Raw genomic sequence first — 16,588 nt, 5'->3', positions numbered from 1 at the left:
TATGACCAGGGCTGACAAGCGGGTGGGTAGGCGAGCTGGCCACACTACAGAGGCCCAAGATCCTGAGGGGGCTTAGGGCAAATCTTTTGTAGTGATTTGCTAGCAGGCCTGAACAAAAAGTTTCACCAAGGCCCAAGCCCCTCTCTATGAATGTGCAATATGAGACCATAGCTCACGGGGATCTGGCCACAAACTCTCTTAGTGCTCACTCCTGTTTTCCAAGCCACTAAAGCATGAAATGATCTCTGGAAACATTAGCTAATAATAGGTAGTTCTAGTTGGTTCCCTAAGAGCATTCCTTTTATGGTTGTGAACTACCCAGAAGAGAAGAAACTAAATGAAATCCTTATGTGGGATGGCACTGAATACCTGTAAGTCTTTAGTTAAACATGCATATAATTAGGAAAGTATCTGAAATAATTGATTTTCAAATTCTAATAATTACCCACAGATTTCAAAGTCAGACATTGTTTGAAATCAACCTATAGATTTTCTAATTTTTTTTTTTCTGCAAAGCAACCACATGGGACCAAGCAATAATAAACCCACACATTTCAAGGGGAAATTAAAAAAACATTAAATGAAAAGGAAACACATTCTAGGCAAAAGTAAGTGATAATTTTTGTATTCCTCTAAGAATATTATTAGCAAGCACTATATTATTTCTTAGTATATCAGCTGCTTAATAAGAATCTACTGCATATAAATTACTTTGAATAAAGAAAAGACAATTTTCTATATCATTTTTCAGCTTGGAAGCTGAGGTAATGTAGCCTGGAAGTGAATTTGGATATAATAATATACTAATAACAACTATCATTAATTAAGTATTTTACATACTTTATCTCCTTTCATCTTTACCAAAATTATCCCCATTTTGCAGAAGAGAAAATTACAGGTCAGATGGTTGAGTAATTGCTTCATGGTCACACAGCCAAAATGTGACAAAATCAATACTTCAAAACTCATGGTATTTTCTCCTTTACCATCAGTCCTAATTTTCCTTTATCACTCGCAGCACATGCTTTGCCTAAGAACTTGCATGGTGCTTTCCCAGTTGGCTCATCAGCAGGTATGAGACTACCCCACGGTGTGGCCAAAGGGAGAAAGTGAGGACCGGAAACTTCTCTCCCTTAGAGAGGCAGCATCCTCTCCAGGACAGCTGTGGAGCCCCGGTGTGGCCATGAGCGAGGGCAGCTGGGCTGGCTTCCCAGCACTTCCTTCCTGGACGCTGGCTCTCCTTAGTTACCTTTCTTGAGTAGCACCACAGTTGCGTCACAGTTGCTGCTGTCATCAATTTCAGCATTGCTGGCCAAGCCATTGACCATGTTTCCAGCACCTTTTGTCCTCCTTTCAAAGCACTGGTGTATGCAGGCGTTGTATCTGAGTAGAGGAGCAAGGGAGAGAGCCCATCAGCATTTGCTGTTCCTCCATGCCCCACCTCCCACCGAGTGTCATTGCAGCTCCCCCAGTCTGGATGATTGTGGGAACCATGCCTCAAATTATTATTATTATTCTTTCGTCCTCCCATTTCCCCTCAGAATATACAATGTGTCCTATTTTAAAATGTAAATATATGTGATATGTGAAAATAAAACTAACATCATGTAAATAAATCATGACATACTGCTTTCTTTGCAACCTCTTCATGTCAATGGAGGCAACTCCAGGGTGGAATTCCCTGCCTTGGAGTCTGTTCATGGAAGGATGATGATAAGACTCAGTGGGATGGGCAAGGTCTACCATATTCAGGGCCTCCTCTGTCAGGGACACACTGGGTGGGGGAAGGAGAAGGTGTCTCATTCATGCCGCTACCCCTCGCATCACAGTCTGTGCGTTACAGGCTGGGTGGCTGTCTAGGTCTTTGTCAGTCGATTTTCATGAGGTCGCAGGTTGGGATCCTGTGAATCTCTGTTATTGTTGTGCCATAATTCCAGACCCGATGGGTTCTTGGCTTTATGAAAAAGTTCTGGGCTATGATTTTCCGGAAGGATTGAGCAAAAACATTGTGCAGTGCTTTTTATATGTCTGTTGGAAGGGAAGAAGCTTGTACAAGTTCCTAGGATATTTTTGGGAGGTAAATATTCTGGTCTTTTCATTTTTAGTTTTAGAAGACTCATATAGAGGAATTCTAGAAAACTCCAGGGCAAAGACAGTTGGGCAGGGTTTCCAAGGCATTGTAGGCCACCGCTGTTTTTTCCTCACTCAAAGGCGTTAGTGACTTTACTGGCCGTGGGAAATCCCACTGAGGTGTCCCACCAGCTTGATCTCTGGCCTCCCATAGGTATGGCAGGCCAGGTATGGCGACTCTAAATTGTCAGCTGGCAGGCTATTCAAGGTGTGTTTCACCACACAAGCTTCTCTTCCTCACCATTTTTGCTGCTACAGACAAGAGGCTTTTAGGAGTCCCTTCCCACCATATCTTATGCCTGATCTTCAGTGAGTGCAGCTCTGGATGGGTGGGCATATGTGACATGACAGCCATTAGGGTACAGAGAGTGGGGCCCTCTGTGACTTGGACTTCTCTTCCATGAGCACTTCCTGTACTCCCTGGGAGTGTTTGGCCCTTCCTACATTGCATTGGGGAGAACAGAAAACTAGTCAAAAGTGACAGTGGTTACTATGAAAAGAGAAGTGGGCAGACTAATCCCGGGAGATGCTCAGGGTTTATAAGAGGCAGAAAATAGAATTAGAACATCACTATTTATCAACCCTAAAGAAATAATGGAGCCAGATTTTGAGAATCAGTGGCTGCCAACATCACAAACAGAGAGACAGGTGACATCAATGTGCCTGTTGATGGCAGAACTCACTACCACTTGGGACACAGTCTAATCTGAATCGGATCAGTTATAAGAATCACAGAGACCAAAGGAATACACCACATGATACCATGTGATGTAGTTAACAATTTCAAAACTGGGAAACTCTGTGGAGCAAACCCTCTAACTTTCTTGAAGAATAAATCGAAAGGAAAAAAAAAAACAGAAGGAGAATTTATACATTAAAAGAGATCCAAAAGATGGAGTAACCAATTGTAACGAGTGGAATTTATTTGGATTCTGATTTTGAAAACATTTATGACATTTGTGAAACTAAAATAAAACTGTAAAAATGACATTTATGAAACCACTGAAAATTCAAACATTGATTCGATATCCAATTATATTGAAGAATTAGCATTACTTTTAGATATGAGAAATAGTGATGTGGTATGTCAAAAAATGAGTCCTTTTAGAGACATACACTGAGACTTTTATAGTTGAATTGGCATGATGTCTGGGACTTCAAATTATATGGAGAGAGGGAAATGAATAGGGGTGTGGATGGAGCAACCATGGGTTGATGGCGGCTGGGAATGATGAGCATGTGGGAGTCACCACACTATTCTGTTGACTTTTGTATATACTGAACATTCTTCTTAATGAAAAAGTCTCTCCACTTTTTGGACTCAACAAGAATGCCTTCCCCTACTGATAGAGCTATGTGGGAAGGGCTGTGTTTCTGTCCCCTTGACTCAGAATCCACTTGCCCCATAGAAATACTAACTTGCATGAGGGTTTGTTTTTAAAGTACAACTATGTGCTATACATTCATTTGGATTTGCATAATGGGATAATAATTATTATGAGAGCTTTCTGGAAACCAGATATTGGTTAATAACTATGTTGTCACATTCCATCCTTGTAAGAAAACCTTTGAGGAAGGTTTTTATTAACTCTGTTTTGGAGAAGTACTCCAAAATGAGTACTCCAAACTGAGATTCGAAATGGCTGAATAACTTGGTCAAGGTCTCACTGCTAGTAAATGTCAGGATGGGATCTGCCATCAGGGCTTATTGTGAAGCACTTGATCTCAACCACCAGACCATACTGCCTCATCTGGGGACCAAACCCAAAGCAGCAACCCAGATGTATAGAAATCAGTCCTCGCCAATGCCAGGTGTGCCTCACACTCTCTACAGGTTTTTGGCCAATCTGAAATTGCTTTCTGACCTTCAGACAGAATGTTTAAAGTCATTTTAAAGCCATCTACTCAGGAAGCAGCTGATAATTCTAATGTATGCTGTTTTTAACTACTGCTGCTCTGTTTTATATTTTTAATTGAATGTTTTAAATTTTGTGCTTGCACCCTGAAGCTTTTTTATTGTGAAGCAGGCAATTTTATAAATCAGATTTTATAAAACCCAATGATTATAGCCTTTGATTGCAGAGGGGGATGGCTAAAGAGCAGAGATTTCGATTTAGAACTTAGGACCAGAATTTATATAGAAAATTCCACAAGCATAGTAGCTGCTGTTCCCAGTTTTATTTGTGTCCTGCTGGTCCGAACAGCTGGAAGACTGGTAAAGTCAAGGCGTCAGCAGAAATATACCTCATTAGCTTTCACACTGGGTATGATTTGGAGGAGAGGAGAGAAATTGTTCACCTTGTTATCCTAACATCCACAGGCCCTGCCAACAACTCATGGGCTTCATGATGGCTGGTTAGAGTGGTCACAGGATGTAAAATAGCAATATCCCTTAACCCACCTGCCCTTTAGACTAGCTCTGGTTTTAAAGACCTCTTTATTATGTGAAGCCCCTAGAGAATTCAGTATGGGATATGCTTTCATATCAATTCAGATTCAAAACACAAGATCAATGCTGAGAATATAGCCGACACCCAGTCAATTCTTTAAAATAACTGACCGATCTATCTTTTCAAAAGGGAAGAGAAAGACTTGACTCTTTGGGAACTCAAACCTAGAGCCTCAGAAAGTAAAAAAAAAAAAAAGTGTGAAATAATAAAAAAAACATTGAAGGAAGATGTGTGTATTGTTGAGGATTCCCCTCTGCAGGCCAGATTCTCTAATAGTTTTTTATTCTATTTGAGAGAAAGAGAAGCAAGATGGCTGCTCTCATCTTTAAAGGTGTTACCTTTGGCATCTAGAAATGTTGAGAAGTCTTTGGGCTAATTCTGTGTTTTGTAGGAGGTCATCTATTGGTATTTTAAAATGGAAAGCGATGTGTGGTTATCTCATGTGTTATCTCACAGTAACTTCATACCAGGATACTCTAGAAATACCCTCTTCCAGTAATAAGAGCCAGATATTGGGTCTACATTGACCATCAGACAGCTCCTGAGGTGAAGGCTGGATGTCACAGATAGTGGATTGGCGGCAGATTGCTTACAGCCCACCCTGGACATCAGCCAAGCCAGCTTCTCCCCTCACTGTTTGTGTGACCTTTGCCGAAGGCCACACTGATTTCTCTCAATAGACCTTTCAGCTACTAGTGGACAGAATGAATTTTTGCCAGGGCTCAGAGCAAGGAAAAATTTACATGTCAATTCCAGACTGCTAACTGATATGTCCAAACTGGTAATTTCTGATGATGTTCTACTTTCTTGCCCCCTGAGAACATAGGAATGTAGGGGCATAGTCATTCCCACAGTTACATATGCTGAGGAAAGTATGAGCTAATTTAGAGTAAAAGAAACATCTCCCGTGGGTGCTGATAGCTGCAGTGTGGAATGTCTTTACACTATTCGTAAGCTCCTCATCTCAATGGTACTTGGCAAAAGAAGATGAACCAGCAGGTTCACAACCATGGTGCTTACATTTTACCTTCAAGCATGGGAAACATCTGTAGTACAACTTTTAACAGAAATAGTAAGCTGCCCAGATCAAGGAGAAAAAGGACATATGATGTGGTAGTTTTAAAATATATCCAGAAATTGATACTTCTCCCTTCAAAAGGTGAAGGAGATCTCTTAATGTGAACTGGACTTAGTGACTCACTTCTAATAAACAGAACATGACAGAAGTAATGGTGTGTAACTTGTGAAATGATTAAAAAAGTCATTGCAGGGTCCTTCTTGCTCTTTCTTTTGCATCTCTCGCTTGGAAGGAAGCCAGCTCCCATGTGTAGGGACACTGACGCAGCCCTAGGGAGAGGCCCGCGTGGTGAGGAACTGAGGTCTCCAGCCAAGAGCCAGAATCGAGTTGCCAACCATGTGAGCAGGCCACCTTGGGGCACCAGTCGAGTGGATGATCGCCACTCTGGCCCACCTGTTCTCTGCAATCTCATGAAAGACCCTATGCTAGGACCCATCTCGTGGATGCCTAACTCTCGGAAACTGTATGAGATAACACATGTTTATGGTTTTAAGCAACTAAGTTTTGGGATACTAGATGGCCATAAGAATAATAAAAGTCTGCAGATATTCAATCCACAGTTTTAGTTATCTATTAATTAGCTCTGGTCTCATCTTCTCTCACCCTGTAGAGAAGTGTAAATTATTGAGTTTTACCTCCTTTCTTGTTATGAAAGAAAGTGACAAAACAGCCAAAAGCTAGGTTGCCAGGTCTTGAAGAGAACTTTCTCTTGAGAGATTTCTTAAATTAAACACCGAAGCTTTGATTCTATCATCACATTATGGTTTGGAAGGGTCTTTGCTGCTAATCAAAGCTGTACTGATTCATAGCAGGTTGCCAAGGGAGCCAAATGAGTCTGTGATGTTATGCATTGAAAGCTAGCCAGATACACCTGCCCTCTCCCTGTTCCTTTTCCCACATCATCACATAATATCGAATGTAGGAAACAGTTTTAGAAAAATCACCAAGAAGGTATTTTACTTACTTCATGATGACAATGTAGATGAGATACATTAGTACAAGTACTAAAGACTCCCACCTGTGTACAAAACAAGACAGGCTAGTTAAAAAAAGTCACCATAGGCAGACATTTAACACCCAGCCTATCTTTAAAAGCATTTTGATGTGAACAACAGTTAAGTTTGCCAAGCATGGTGAGAATAAGGCATGTAGACTCATTACAAATATTTCCTGGTTTGTAGACATTTTCTGTGCTGCATACAGCTTTCAATGATCTTTTTCTTCTCTATTTAAAGGGAAACTGCTCCTTTCTCTCTTATTCACTTACCCAAGAGTTCTTGGAACGCAGCAAACCTTCTGTAATACTGCTGAATATAGGCCTATGTTTATAAATCTATTCACAGATTAATCATTCATTAAAACTATGTAGATATATTTACAAAGGGAAAATGAGAGGGATTGATAGGGGCAACTGAGGGATTATTGGATATACAGGAGCAAGGCATACATAGAGAGGGAGAGAGAGAGCATGCGCCTGGAAGGGAGGATACGAGTGAATGAATGGGAAAATGGTCAAGAAAGAAAAAATAATAAAAGCCATTGAAATGTACCCTAAACTTCTGGTAACTTGACTACTTCTACTTTCTTTATTTTAGTAACTTCCAGCTAAAAAAAAGGGAACTTACTTCTAGGTTCCCTTTCTGTGTAATCTTTGGTTCTAGAAAATTTTACTGAAGAATGGTCTATGAACAAATTCCAGGTTATGTCTTTCCTTCCTTTTTTCTTTTAATGTTCCATGTCTAGAAACTGATCCTAGGGAAATATGTGGTCAAATGTAAAAAGAATGCACACACAAGAGTTTTTGTTGCAGTGGTGTTTATAAAAGCGAAGTGTTGGAAAGAAGGAAGATGGTGATAAGGTGGGGGACCAGGTACGTAAGTTATGATAAGTATGTCCATGATGGACCATCATGCGTCAGTTAATGATTATACAAATGCATATGTTTTATGAAGGAGGGCAGGTGATCAGTTCTCAGATGTTGCAGAGAAATTGAGGAGGACGACAGAGAACCATCCAGAAGTTATGTAGATGGAGGTCTTGAGTGCCCTTGACAAGAGTTTCAGGGATTGATGGATATAGGAGTTAGACTAGAGAAATTTGTTAAGAGAATGGAAGTTGTTGGGCTGGACTGTATGCAACCCTTTGAGAAAGTTTGCTAAGGGGGAAGCCAAGAAATGTGACAGAAGTTCAAGGGGCTTGAATTCTGATTTCTTCCTTCAGTAGCTCATGATGCTCATGATGCTCATGATGCTCTTGTCAAGGGCACTCACGACCTCCATCTACATAACTTCTGGGATGGTTCTATGTCATCCTCCTCAATTTCTCTGCAGCATCTGAGAACTGATCACCTTCCCTCCTTCATAAAACACTCTCTTTTCCTGACTTCTGAGAGGCCACATTCCTAGTTTTCCTCCTGGCCCCCTAACTTCTCCTTCTCTGTCCTCTTTGCCTCCTCCACTTCCTCAGTTCAACCTCTAAATGTAGGACCTTCTTTTCTTTTAACCTGCATGTTCTCTCTAGCTGATGTCATCTTATCCTACTGCTGTAAACACCAGAGGACGCATCCACTCCACAGCTCTGGCCAGCTCCAGGTCCATATATCCTGCTGTCAGTATGGCTCCTCCACATCGTATCTAAATACATGTCAGACAGAATTCTTAATTCCTGCTTCCTAGCTTTGTTCCATACCCTACTCCCCGATCTCAGTACACCGTATTACTTCCTTCCCAGTTACACTCAAATCTGGAAATCAATATGGAGCCCTCCTTTAACCTCATCCATGTCCATCAAGAATCTATGTCCAAAATACTTCCTGAATTGTTTGCTTCTGCCTTCTCTACTGCTACCTCCCTAGTCCACCACAACTGTAGCCTCTGAAATGGTTTCCTTGAGGCTACTGGATTGTCATTCTACTGATTAGAAATCTTCTACTGCTTCCCAACATACTTGAGAAAAAAGTAAAAGGTGCTAAATCTGGTTCTTCTCCCTTATTCTCCAAACCGTCTTGTGCCCTTGTACACTGGTCTTCTTTCATTTGCAAATTTTGAGCATTTTCCTCCCCCTAGAGCTTTTGCAATTACTGTTCCCTCTACCAGGAATGCTTTTCCCTTCACTCCTTGGCTGGTCCCTTTTATACTGCAAATATCAGCTTAAATGTCACTTCCTCCAAGAAGTCTTCCCTGCCTACTCTCCTTCAGTTTCTATCACAAGACTCTGTGTTCTTTAAACCTTTGACCAATCTGTGATTCTCTTGTTTTATTCATAACTTATTAATATTTAATGCCTGTTTCTAGCGTTCACTTGACACCACTCCTCACACCTAACCTCTGCCTCAGCTCTCTGGTTTCTCTTTTCTGGAGACTTAAATTGAACTCCATGACAGCTGATTTACCCCCAAACAGGCACCCCTTCTCCCAAGGTGCTCACTGTTCTCTCTCCAGCACAGAGTAGCCTTCAGCTCATCTCTGTAGGGTTAGACTCCTTCCAAACATCAATTTTCAGTTGCAGAACACCTCCAGGAGCCTGAACATGATTCGGTCTCACCAAAACCAATGTATATGTGACATCAATTTAATTAGGAACAGTAGAGTTTCATTTGCTGCATTCCTTTTGAAGGAAGAGACACCCCAAATCTGAAGAGATGTCATGTAATTGTTAGGGAACATTTAAAAAGACTCAGTAAGGGGGTTACCAGAAAATGAACAAATGTCAATAAAATATTTGTCAGGTTGAATTAAGTCCAGCACCTCCTAAATAGGTATATTTATACTTTCTAATTCCTTTATATCTTTTTGACTTTTCACTCAAAGCAAGCCCTTTCATCACAATATTCAAGTAAGATTCTCTTTTGTCGCATTTCAGAAATGCCTCTGAAATGAGGGTTCTCTGCTGCTGTTGACATTTCAGTTTTGCTTTGTTGGTGCCCAGACTCAGGGCTCTCCCAATACGCCCTCTACATACAATGCACCAGGCTCTCCGAGGTCTCCATGGTGTCACATCCTGATTGTTTGAGAATCAAGTCTTTGCTCAGTGCTCTTCAAGTTCCCTTCTCCAGTTCCCTTCCCCTCAGTGGTGTGTCTCCAAATGACCCCTTAATTACATGTCAACCGTCTGCTTCCTCTCTGGCCTGGTGAGCCCCAAAGTCAAGGCTGTTCGGTTCTGTGTTCTGTGTCTAGTTCTGGGACAGAGCCTGGCATGCGTGAGGTGCTTAGGAAACAGCTGTGGAATTGGACTGAATCTGCATGCAGATCTCTGAAATCACACAGCTCTTCTCTCTCCATTTCCCCCAAGATGCTCCTCTCCATCTGCCTCTCCTGACCATAGCCTACCCGCTGTCCTCTGAAGACGTGGTTGTGTGGTATGATCTGGATTTGTTTCTTCCCTCCCTACAAACTTCTGTTTTTAACCACCTTCAATTGGCACTGATTCTCCTGCAGAAGATTGTTCTTTTTCACATCGGAGAGCTAGTCCCTGTTCTCACCCTGTTCTCGAAGGGCGTGACTCTGCTTTCCTAACCATAGTCCAGAACAATGAAAGCTGGACTCTAACATGAGGCAGGGGGACAGTCTCCAGGTCATGTCCCCAGGCTCTCATTTCTCTCTCAAAGTTGCAAGTTGAGGTTCAAAGAAGAAATAAAAACATCACTTTAGATCCTTTAGTTTTCTTGCTAGGCTTTCAGACTCACTGAAGACAAAGTCCAAATTCCTTCTGGCAACACGGTGGGCCTTGCTGAACTGTCATTATAGGATGTATGGAACATACATCCTAATAAGTGGATCTCTCTCTGATGCTTTCTATTTTAAATGTCTTCGGGGGCAGGTACCTAACTAAAAAACACCCAACAGAATTCCCCTGCCTTTTGCCTGCAAATAGAACCCCATTCTTTTGAGGCAGCAAATAGGGACCCCTCAATCTCAAGGAGGCTGGGCCTACTCTCAGGATAGATAATGAGTCATCTAAAGTTGTAATTCTATTCTCCCTGGTCACTTACTGGTCAAGACAGACCCAGCTGTGACCCAAGAGACATAAGGAGGACAGGTGTTGAATAAAAAGAAATAGTCCTTTCTTCCCCCTTCTTGCCTTCAAACTAAACTTGATGGCAGGAACCACAGCAACCTTCTTGGGACCTTTAGGGAAAGGCCAGGAGAAATGCAGAGCCATTGCACCACCTACATCTGGGATACTTGTTATGTAAGAAAAATAAACCACTACTCCTTTAATCTGAAATAGCTGTTTTTTCCTTTTACCTGCTACTAAAAGCCTTCCAACTGCCACTTCTCTGCTGAATGTGACTTACTGCAAAATGGCACTTCAGGAACCATGAAGGAATCTAAAATGTGTATGACAGAGATATCTTGTCCTTGTGTATTTGTATGTTACAAGGCTCATTTCTTCCTAAAGAGTACTCTAATTTCAAAATAAAACACTTGAAATTAGGTTCCTTTTGAAGATTTTGGGGATAGATTGGTCACTTTCCTTGAAGTCTCAGGATATGTTAGAATTCGCTCTTTAAAGTAATATTGAAATAGTACTGTGCTTTAATTGTCACATATATAAAAATTTGGCTTTAAAGAGAGAAATCAGAGAAATCAATGCTTAGACACACCCTTTCATAATATAAATGCTCACAGTTGGCTGGGTAAGAAGGTATGAAGTGTGGAAAGTGAAATATATTTTAAAGTTCAATACAGTTTGCATTCAAATGAGGAGCTGAAATTCCTGGAAGTCCCAAAGCCATTTTGGGCCAGTGGCACAGATTTTAATTTCTCAGCCTCACTCATGTGAAAACGTTCTGTCAGCCCATCCACATAATAACAGTACTTATGAACCAGGCTGGCAGCCGGGAACCATGTTCTGGTGCCATGAGAGCCTCCCTCTAGCTCTTTCCTGCAGCTATGCCTGCGCACGAGTCATGATTCCAACCCACTCCAGGCTGAACAAAACACACTGGGGGATGTGCAACTCACATATCCATGGCCCCCCATCCCCTTGCTCATGTGGGAGCCTTGGTGCTCAGGCCAAGGCCGCTGATGATCTCAGAATCTGGACCCCTCAGCACAGGCTTGAGGTTCTATCCTTCTGACTTCAGAGGAGATTCAGCCTTTGGAATGAAGAGGAAATGTGCTCTCCCTTTCTTGTTCCTTATCATCTGAGATGTCCTACAAGAGGTTTTGAGGGCAAGGACTAAAATAGGCTTATCATGAACAGTGCTTTCATCTCTTTCTGCCATGGTTTCTATCAGCAAAACCAGGGGGATATGGAAAAGAGAGCTCCCTTTTTAAATTTTAAAAAGGGAGCTCTCTTTTCCATGACAGTGATCCACCCATGAATGTCTCTTCTTAAGGTTTTCTGCACAAAAGCAGCAGAAAAATTTCTGAGATCAACTGTGATTGTACTTTGTTTGTCTTTATGGCAGGGTGGTTAGCAGAGAGCAACAATACTGAGCAACATATAAGCTAACTGTGCCATCAGTGTGAGAGAAAATACTTCTGCAAGTTTTCCTGTATTGTACTTAAGCCCTAAGGACAGGGGGGGAAATGTCACCAGTCCACTTGGCGACTGCATCCTGGTGGATCCCAAGAGGTTCTCCTTGACTTCTGACCTGAGGTGATCCTGGGCATCTTGATCTCTTTCAGCCTGTTGATAACTGTTCCTCAAAGAGGACTTCCTTATTTCTTATGGGTCAATATAGAGATTATGTGACTTAGAGCAAGTTCTCCAAGATGTCTCCCCCTCAACCCTCCTAGGCAGAGGAGAGAAGAGTTGGCAGAAGTATCTTGATACCCTGGCATAGTGCATTACATTTACCATCAGTGTGGTAAGTTCCCCTACCACCTCCGAATTCTGAAAATCAGAGATATCCTGAGACAGAGATGTCACTCCAACTAAGCTTTAGCACCCATTTTGCTGAGAATGAAGACCGGTGGACTCTGTACTACTTTTTCTAGCTCATTCTTAGCTTTAAATAATACCATGAAAGTTGTCTACCTACAATGCCACACCTATTTATTTCTAAAATGTTATTTCACATTACTCCTACAGATCAGATATTTGAAAAAAATGTAACAAGAATGCACAACACACCTAATTTCTGATTCCATTACCTACATATTTGACTTGCTCAGAACCCATCTCAAATACAGGCATTTGAACAGTTGGCTCACATGAAAAATATATTTAATCTGGGCAAAACTTTTATTTATCAAAAATTTTAAAAAATCAATGATTTTTTAGAGCTCTAAGATTTTCTGGAATGTCAGGCAGAACTTTAATGGGTTGAAGGTCTCTGGTTCCTAAATTGTATATGGTGTTTAGAATATGTCCAAAAGGTTTGGACAGAATTTGAAAAGATTACTTAAATCTTGATGATGGTCTAGCAAATGGCTCACTGCACAACTAAGTCATGCTGTCACCCAGATGATGAAGACATTTAGATATTAGGATCCCAAAGGGAAGCCCCCACCCCAGCCCAAGGGGAAAGATCTCTGCTCTGTGCTAGGTAATTTAATTTTGTTACTGAACTGGACAGAAGGCTCCCAAGAAATGCCAGTTGTTCCCAGGTGCCATGACATTTCTCTTTTTTTCTTAAACCCTGACTCTGGTCTTTGATATGTTTGCTTTGCAATATAACAAGGAACATTGGAAAGGAATAGAGGTACTTACCAGGAAACTTGTTCATCGTAAATGAACTGTGAAAAAATAAAAAGGTAAGAAGGTTAGGCACACACACGTGCATTCATTCGCAAACACGCATACTTTACGATTGCATGTTGTCTGCCCTTGTTGCTAGCTTGGTGAGAATCAAGGCTGGGGCTGGCCTGGAACACAAAGCACCTGTGGGCAAGCTCTCCTCTGTGCTGGTTTAGTCTGTGGCTAGTGTTGGTGGAAGGACTCATGATTGGCAGACTGGTGGGCAGGCTATGAAGGGGAGAAGCATTTGATCATCCCATCCTTCAGCAGTTTCTGTCCAACAGTGAATTGAGAGGGAAACCATGATCAATCTGCTGTGTAAAATAAGACATATTGTAAAATTTTAGGTCTGGCAGGGGCGTAGGAGCTTGGCGCTGCTTCCACACATCAGCCACTACGGACCACCGGTAAGATGTCTGGGTTTCTCCATGTACTTATAGCACCTTCAAGCTTTTATGTAATCACTTGAATTTCTCTGTATTCAACATTTTTCTTTCAGTTGACCTACATTTTGTTTCCTTAAAAAATTTATTTTCAAAGGAATTTAACACCACAACTAGAAGTGGAGAATCAGCACCAGTTGTCACCAAGTATAGAGGGTGAAATGAGCACAATAACAATAGAGATTGAAAACCCTGGCTGCCCAGGCCCTGGGCCCCAGGCCTGCCCTTTTGTTAAAGGAGATTAGCAAGGGTCAGATCAGGGGAAGACATACAACTGCCAAATAGAGATCGATCACTTAGAATCCAAAGAGAAACTACAACGGGACTGAATTTATGTATATTATCTGAAGTCATTTCTGTTTTTGAGAGAAAACTGGTATAATCCATGCCCTTTGGTTTATATAAAGAAACAGAGAAGCAGAGAACATGAGAATTTTCGCGGGGTTGCTCAGTTTGATGGAGAGTTGGTTCTAGAACTCAGGTCGGGCTCTTAAATTAGTGTTCTTTCCATGACGCACCTGTTTGCTGAGATGGCATGCTGTCGAAGCTAAATGGACGCACCAGTATTTCTTTCAAGCAAGAGCTGAGGGCCTGTTCATAACCCTTTCTTCCCACACTCACGGATATGACTGCTTTGATTACGCTCATGTCTGAGTGGCTTTCCTTCAGGGGCAGTGGCCCAGTGGAGACTCTAAGGCAGACACTTGCAGGACAAGCTGGGTGTAAAATGTCATTACTGCAAGGAGATGATACACTAAGCTAATGATGTGGTATCGCTTCAGTCCCCAGGGATCATAACAACCAGCCGCTGTGAGAGACACGGAGGAAAACATGCAGGGTACAGACCAGAGGCATATGAATGGATCTTCCTCCAGTGGTCCCAAAGGTGCACAGAGAAGGATGAATAGAAAGGGGCCACAATTATTTGTAACTTGCTCTTCCTAACGAGACATTGACAAAGATGTTGGCTTCATCCGTTTTGTGATTCTTGTCATCATTGGATTCAACAGGTTGACATTTTGGTAAAAATGCCAAACTAGAATGGGAAGAGAATTTAGGAAGTAAAGGAAGCACTCGCTCCACCCAGGCTGGATGGTGTGCAATCTACTCCTTGGGAGGCATTCACAGCCGCTTTTGTAAAATCACTAGCTCTAAAATACTGTCAAGAAATCATGGGACAGAACAAATAAATCAAGTTGGAAAATGTTTTCTATGAATTGAAATCAATTCAATATCAGAATTGGGCAGTGGGACGGAACAATCAATTCGTAGCCACTTTGGAAAGCATGAGATACCAGCAAAAAGTTTATTTGAGCGCCAATTTAATTTTCGTCTACCAGAGAAGGCAGGTGATACTTTATAATATGAAAGCAGCTTTCGGAAAGCCTTTATTCTGTGTGATTTGACTGACATGTGAGGGCACAGATCAATACATCTTTAGCTGTTGACTATTTCAATGATCATATCAATGAGAAAAAAATCTGAATGGATTTAATCATACATAAATCCCAAAGTAAGAACAGAATTTACAGGGAGCACAATAAATCAGAGAAATAGTGGGGGAAATTTGGACAAGATTGAACATGGTACACAATTAAGGATGGAACATTCTAAACCTGAGGCCCAGGTGGTAGCCGTGGCTGGGGGAATTGGGGGTGGGAATGTGGTTCGGGGAGGGGTTGGAAAAAGAGAAATGCAGATGATCTCTCTAGAGTCCTAACAAATGGTGGTGGCCTGGAAACCTCCAAATAACTGATGAAATGAAGCCTCACTCCTGACCACTCGGCTACCCTACCGCTAATGAGCAAAGTGGTCTGGGTTTTATCCCGCTACTTTAAGAGGACTGGATGAAAAATGACAGGACTCAAAAAAAGAACAATAAAACAGATAAAAGGTACTAGAAAACAACCAGACTTTAGGAAACTCTAAATGGAAATTGGTTTGTTTGTGGTGAGAAAGAAGACAGAGGGTGAGTTATGTGGTGTTACTTGGAGGAGGCTGATCAGCTGATTGTCACCCATTCAGAAGACCCCAAATGAGAAAATCATAAGTGTTCACAGAATGTTCCTTCAGGGGAGTACATCACTGGGCCATCCTTAGAGAGTGTTGGAATGAATCCCTGTCTGAAAACTCTTAAAGTGACAAGGACAGAAGATTTGCTGGATTGTTGCTGTTGTTTTGAGGGAATGGATTTGTTATTCCTTACCGATTTTATTTATCTTAAAAAGTGTTGCATATCCCTTTGTATTTTCAAGCTCTATCTGTGAGTAAAAGAAGACAAAACAACTTCCTCCATTCCTTATAATGGTATTATATCATTTTTACGCCCGGCCTGAAACAAAAAGCTGTGCCCCAGTTCCACCGATCACCACGAGGTGGCGCTCATGTTCTAGCCCTCCAGCCCGTGTGCACTACCAAGGCAGTAAGATTGCCATAAAATCAGTACAAGTCCATTTCGTAGCTTCATTAAATCTCCTGAAAGGAGGGCAAGCACCTCAAGACAGCCTCCTGAAGGAGGCTTCAGCTAATCCACTGCTGTAACGGGGCGAGGCGACGTTTTGGAGGCGGCTCTTGCCTGGTGTTCTGAGGTGGGAACAGGTCCCTCCTCTTACGCCAACACTTAATCTCCATGATACACTGCAGTGGAGGGACCTGCTGGAAGGCTTTGGGAACTGATCCACCCTTTTCTCAGTCGAGTTTTTGAAAAAAGGCCTTGGGAAAGCAGCTCTGTGGGCTCTGCTGGATGTGTATGGGGCCCAGCACTGAGTCCACCCCCAGTGACTACATACGGATGGATG

The 16,588-nt window shown here is 41.9% G+C and overlaps 1 protein-coding gene across 6 annotated transcripts in view; it reads right to left on the bottom strand.

Moving 5' to 3' along the window:
* The window catches only part of SLC24A3 (solute carrier family 24 member 3), a 454,104-nt gene that overhangs the window by 37,262 nt on the left and 400,254 nt on the right, over window positions 1-16,588 (bottom strand). For all 6 annotated transcript variants that reach the window (XM_016146148.2, XM_016146147.2, XM_016146152.2 and 3 more), the window contains 3 exons: window positions 13,321-13,346; window positions 6,623-6,676; window positions 1,250-1,383 (listed from right to left, as the gene is read on the bottom strand). In XM_016146148.2, the coding sequence (XP_016001634.2) occupies window positions 1,250-1,383; window positions 6,623-6,676; window positions 13,321-13,346 (214 nt within the window). The remainder of the gene's footprint in view (window positions 1-1,249; window positions 1,384-6,622; window positions 6,677-13,320; window positions 13,347-16,588) is intronic.

Source organism: Rousettus aegyptiacus, unplaced genomic scaffold (assembly GCF_014176215.1).
Source record: "Rousettus aegyptiacus isolate mRouAeg1 unplaced genomic scaffold, mRouAeg1.p scaffold_m13_p_12, whole genome shotgun sequence".
Classification (NCBI taxonomy): Eukaryota; Metazoa; Chordata; class Mammalia; order Chiroptera; family Pteropodidae; genus Rousettus; species Rousettus aegyptiacus.
Note: the sequence above shows the minus strand (reverse complement) of the source record. Positions and strands in the feature narration are given on the sequence as shown.